This window comes from Nanorana parkeri, unplaced genomic scaffold, assembly GCF_000935625.1.
Source record: "Nanorana parkeri isolate BGI_ZX_2015 unplaced genomic scaffold, ASM93562v1 scaffold1037, whole genome shotgun sequence".
NCBI lineage: Eukaryota > Metazoa > Chordata > Amphibia > Anura > Dicroglossidae > Nanorana > Nanorana parkeri.
In genome coordinates this window covers 122,987-128,771 of record NW_017307305.1, presented here as the reverse complement: position 1 = coordinate 128,771, position 5,785 = coordinate 122,987, and the positions used below count along the sequence as shown (strand labels likewise).

At 46.0% G+C, this 5,785-nt stretch overlaps 1 protein-coding gene across 1 annotated transcript in view; it reads right to left on the bottom strand.

Moving 5' to 3' along the window:
• Positions 1 to 4,036: 4,036 nt before the first annotated feature.
• Positions 4,037 to 5,785, bottom strand: part of LOC108796003 (tumor protein p63-regulated gene 1-like protein) — an 8,412-nt gene continuing 6,663 nt past the window's right edge. Inside the window, exon 5 of the mRNA XM_018567366.1 lies at positions 4,037 to 4,306. Within this exon, the coding sequence (XP_018422868.1) occupies positions 4,112 to 4,306 (195 nt within the window). The 3' untranslated portion in view covers positions 4,037 to 4,111. The remainder of the gene's footprint in view (positions 4,307 to 5,785) is intronic.

Genomic DNA, 5,785 nt, shown 5'->3' with positions numbered 1-5,785 from the left:
CACTCTGCTGACGACTTCTCGTATCCCGTTTGCGGCCTGTTTTGCAGCAGTGTCTGCCAGGTGGTTGCCTCGTGCTTCTTGGGAATTCAGTCTTCCGTGTGCCCTCACTTTAAGTATAGCAACTTGTGTGGGGAGGAGCAGGGCGTCCATCAGGTCCCTGATGGCTACACTGTGTTTCACAGGTGTACCTGCTGTTGTTAAAAACCCTCTGTTCTTCCAGATGACCCCGAAATCGCAGGCAACACCAAGGGCATACCTTGAATCTGTATAAATATTGACTCTTCTTCCTTCTGCCAACTTACATGGCGTAATTCAGGCTTGGAGTTCCGCCTCCTTTGCAGACCTGGAAGGGGGCAATGCCGAGGCCTGGAGGACCGTGTCCTCAGTAGTAACAGCATACCCCGTGTGGTACTGTCCTGTATGATCAGCGTACCTCGAGCCATCAACGTAGATAGTTAGGTCAGGGTTATCCAGAGGCACCTCGCTGACAGTTGGCCGGATTTCCCGGGGCAGCAGGGAGTAGAGGGGCAGCAGGGGTGTGGAATTCCTATCTCCCGACGGCTGGGACATGCAGTTCCGGGTGCAGGGCGGGTAGTTGTTTTCTACATTTAGCTCCGGTTTGGGCAAGCATGGCTAAATGTACAGCGGGGAAGCCGCTGCTTGTTTTGTACAAGTGATCTCGACAATGTTGCCGAGATCACTTGTATGCATCCTGCATACAGGGGGTCGCATTGAGGAACCTGGCATTGGGGCTGCAGAGAGAGCAAATCCGGCCCTTAGTACGTCCCCCTTTTTCCACCAAAACAGCCCTTACATCCAGGTGCCATTGCAATAAGATAATCAATGTTATTCACTTCACCTCTCAGTGGTCATAATGTTTTGGTTGATCGGTGTAAGTTGATGACATGGTCTCTTTAAGTTGGCAGCACTTCAATTGATCATGCAATTGCGAGACCTATCTTCCTTTCCAGCTGCTCTGCTAACGCCTCTGCCCCGTGTCAGTCTCTGCTCCAAGGTCTAAATGTAAACTATTTGTTACCTAGAAGGCCCTGAAAATGCTGAATGTACTATGTCTCATCCTCTGCCCTTAGTTATAGTCCATTTGTGTCATCCTCCCTCTTTACCTCCTCCCACTGTCACATCCAGGACTTCTCTCCTGCTGCAGCTGTGTTCTGGAATGCCCTCCATAGTTCTAATTCTGAATGTTTCAAGTGCTCCCGGAAAACCCTCCTCTTAATGGAAGCTTGTCACAGTCCTTAGTTATTTGTTACCATCGTGCCTCTTTCTTTTCATTTGTGCACACAATTTTTTTTTTTTTTAAAGGGTGGAGTTGGGCTTTGAAATGTCTATGAGATTTAAAGTGCATTGCAAAGCAACAGGTTTATGTCAGTAGTGGCCCCACCAGCCCAAATCATTATTTAGGTAGGCACCGTGCCCTATGGTGCTGTGTTTGTTGCTGGGCTGTAACCAGCCTGGGCGTTTCTTTACATTTTTAATGGCTTTGAAGGTCTTCCCTAAGCTCAATGGGTTGATTGCTTCTGCCTGAAGGAGGATCTATTAATTAGAGCGAGAAGCCTAATCAAACCCTGAGGAGAGTGTTCAGAGGTAGGGGTTGGGAGATGGTAAATATTTGGGACACCTTTCCTGAGTGTTCTTTCTCTACCTCCTGGACTTTTATCTGGAGAGGATGTGTGTTTAAAATGTCTCTCCACTTGCCTCAGCCTGGGCCAAGTACCAGACGCCCAAGGCCATCTGCTGATGAGGATATCTAGGGGTGCTTGGGCTGGAAGGAATTTTCTTGCTGAAGAGTGTCACACAAGAGCTGGGTAGCTGCTACTGTCTGGACATTGTAAGAAGGATTCATTTGGAAACATTCTCCAATTCAGCTCACTTTCCAGTTTAGTTATGTTGTCCTAAATTGTTCACTTCTCCTCCCTCCTCCAAACTCTTCACCCTTCTGTGATCAACCTTGTATATGTTATTTCATGGACTCTCGTTCTATCATTTCTTGGACATGGTATCCAATTTCCTCAACTTTATTTTCTCTGGCTCTATAATTTTATGGACTCTCTCTTTCATTTCTTGGACTTGTTCTCTATAATATCTTGGACTGTACTACCTCTCTCTATCATTTTTTGGACTCTATCATCTCCCTCTCTCTCTATCATTAAAGTGACATTTAAAGTTAAAAATGTTTTTCCCTCCCCCCAATGTTAATGTCAGCACTTACCTTAAATTATGTTTCTTAATCCGATCTTCCTCTTCTTCTTTCCTGTCCTCTTCTTCTGTCCCTCTAGCGCTGCTGCGGGTCTCCGATCCGGCGCTGACTCCTGAGCTGAGCTTGCTGGCACTTCCTGTCCCACAGTATCTGCATGCGGGCGCACGACGTCTATAGACTTACCTTGTATCTCTCCTTGCGTCCCGGCCGGAAATGTGATCTGCGCATGCGCCCGACCCAAGATTTTTCACATTTTCGGACGGGAGCACGCGGGGAAGACGCAGGTAAGAACTATTAACCCTTTTCAAAGCGGGGTTTTTTTTTTTTTTAATTTTACACTTTTTGCATATATCTTCTGCTTGCTAGCCATATATATATATGCAAAAAACGGAGGATTTTACTATACTTTAATTTGAATTTTTCTGTCTTTTTTCAACTCTCTCTATTTTTTTTCTTGGACTGTCATCTCTCTCTACCTATAGTTGGACTTTCCCAATTATATGTCTCTCATCTCTCTCTTGCTCCATCATTTCTTGAACTCTGTCTTTCTCTCGCTCTCTGTCTCTTTCCTTTACTCTCCTATATCTCTCCATCATTTTCTGGACTTTCCCTATCATCTTTCTTGTACTCTATCTTTCTCTCCTTCTCTAAATCTTTCCTCTACTCTCTTATATCTCTCCATCATTCCCTGGACTTTACCTATCACCTTTTTCTTACTTCTTGGACTCTTTCTCTGTTTCCTTTACTCTCTTATGTCACTCTTATAATTTTCTGGACTTCCTGTTATCTCTCTCTTATTTCTTGGGGCTTTATCTCACTTCTTCTCTCTTTGTCATATGTTGACTCTTGTCATATCTTTCTTTCTCTCTCTCCTCTCTCTCCCTCTCTCTCTCCCTCTCTCTCTCCCCCTCTCTCGCGTTTCCTCTCCCCTCTCCCTCTCTCCCCCTCTCTCGCTCCCTCTCTCTCTCTCGCTCCCTCTCTCGCTCTCTCTCCCCCTCTCTCTCTCCCTCTCTTTCTCTCTCTCGCGCTCTCTCGCTCCCTCTCTCACGCTCCCTCTCTCTCGCTCCCTCTCTCTCGCTCCCTCTCTCTCGCTCCCTCTCTCTCGCTCCCTCTCTCTCGCTCTCTCTCTCGCTCTCTCTCGCTCCCTCTCTCTCTCGCTCCCTCTCTCTCTCTCTCTCGCTCCCTCTCTCTCTCTCGCTCCCTCTCTCTCTCTCCCTCTCTCTCTCGCTCCCTCTCTCTCATCTCTTGGACTCTCTCTTTTCAGTTTTCTTTCTTCTCTTGGCCTTTCTTGAATATAATATATCTCTCTTACCTCTCTCAGCTTTCTCTATGATCTCTTTCATTTTTCTCATCTCTCCAACGCTCTGGCTCTCTAATGCTCTCTTCCTCCCCCTCCATGTAAGTGCATAGCTGGGAGTTTTACAATGACTGATTATCCTTCCCTCAGAGACAGTAATGAATGATTCACAATAGTCCCTCCACGACAACAAGAAAACAGAACTTCATGTAAGAACGAGACGAGACGAGACATCCAGTTGTTCTTACCTAAGTGATCTTTATTGCTCGCATAAATTGTTAATAAAGAGATTCTTGAAATGCTTGAAAGACCCATGCCCACACATGATTAACTGTTTATAAAGCCCGTCTCCCTTTGGGTTGGATGCAGTTTCCTTCATTTAAAGTGTTGAATGTAGTTAAGTATTTTAGTCCTTGAAGTTGCTAGGCAAGCCTAATACAATTACTATCTAAAAAGAAAAAACATTGAGTTCTGTAAATGTTATAACTTTTGTACTTTCAGGTAGACGTCCACGCCTCCAATGTCTTCTTGGACTCATCATATGTTTATGGTAGTGTTTACATGGTTCATGGCACAAAAGGTGAACAGTGACCAATTCAAAATCCAAATCCCCACCTTGGCTTGGCGTAACCCAACTGGACTTTGCTGTTGAGTAAAGAAACTAATCCTACGGATGTATCTATCTGCACAGGTCTTTGGAGGACGAATGGGCCATTGGCTCGCCCAGGGAGGGGACTGCGTTGATGTGCCACCTTCACCATCTCCATCAGCTTCTCCATGAATTGCTCCAGCTGCCAAAACATAAAATGTAGATGGGGTTAAAGCGTTAATGTGAGGGGCTCATGAGTCATTGAGGGTTTCAAATCAAGAGGTCATTGATACATGGATGTCCAGACCAAATTTAGTATGTTCAGTCAGTATGTTCCTCATGCAGCAAGTAGGTGGAACTGGGAATTGGATCTACACGGGTGTTCTCATGAAAGCTAGTGGGTAGTGCAGAGAGCCTGCATCTTAGTTTCAGGGTTGAGCAGTTCTGACTCTTTAAGTGGCTTTTAAAATCATGTTTTGCAATTATTTCTTCTCCTCTGTACCTGCAGCCTTGGCGGTGAGAAGCCATCTTTCTTTTTGAACAATTTTCTTGCCAGGTATGTTATTGCCCTCTCGGCCCAATACACTGGTAATTGACTTAGAGGAGGCCGCGAGGATAATAATACGGAAGCTTTCTTGGACAAATTGCCAGTGCGATATAAAGGTAATTTGTTACGTGGACCAGACTCTGTAAACTGATCGATCGGCACCAGTGAATGATAATGGTGTGTTACCACAAAGGGGATTTTGTAACAAATGCCTGACAAGGAATGCAGATCGTTTGCCAGACACCACCGATCAATAGCGATTAGTGATGGCTGGGGCTGGATGAAGGCGGCTGTGATAGCTCTGCAAATGACAACAGAATAATTTCTACTGTGTACACAAAAAAGTCTCAGTGATAATAAAGATCCATTAAGAAGATGCCACAAAACATCTAGTGTTATCTCTATGTAGTTTAAAGCTGAACTCCGCCTTCCCTTCAGTCTTGCACAGTTGTACCGGCTCCTCTCCTGATTACTCTGATTTCACTGCACACTGTGAGCTTCTGACAACGTGCATTAGAAGCTGCAGCAAGTCAGATAAAGCCCGCCTCATTTCCTGGCTGGCGGACATCCAGCATCATCTAGCACTTTCAATCCTAGCCTGATTGTCCCTGGTTTGCCCCTTTAATGTATTGTATTTCAGTTCTTTCAATCATGGTGCTTTAGCATGTGGGCAGGGACGGATTTACTCTCTCTGCTGCCAAGGCCATTGCTTGCCCAAAGCAGCGCTAAATGTAGAAAACAACTACCCGCCTGGCGCCCAGATCTGCGTGTCCCGGGCACTGGGAGATAGGAATTCCACACCCCTGCTGCCCTTCTACTGCCTGCTGCCCCAAGGCCGGGCCTTGGTTGGCCTTGTGGGAAATCCGGCCCTGCATGTGGGCATGCAAATGCAGCTGGGTTAGGAATGCCCACTCCTTCAAACTAACATCCACCCATCAAGGCATTTTGAAATTTTAATAACTCTTCCCAAGAGCCAGCCCACTACTTCCATTAGGACTGAGGGCTTCAAAGAGGACTACTGAGGCAGGGTGCTTTGCTAGTTTCAGGAAGCTATGTACAACACCCTGCTGGCCCCTTCCACCAGCCATGATCTGCCTACATTGCATAGAGAAGCACAGACACCCTTTAATAACA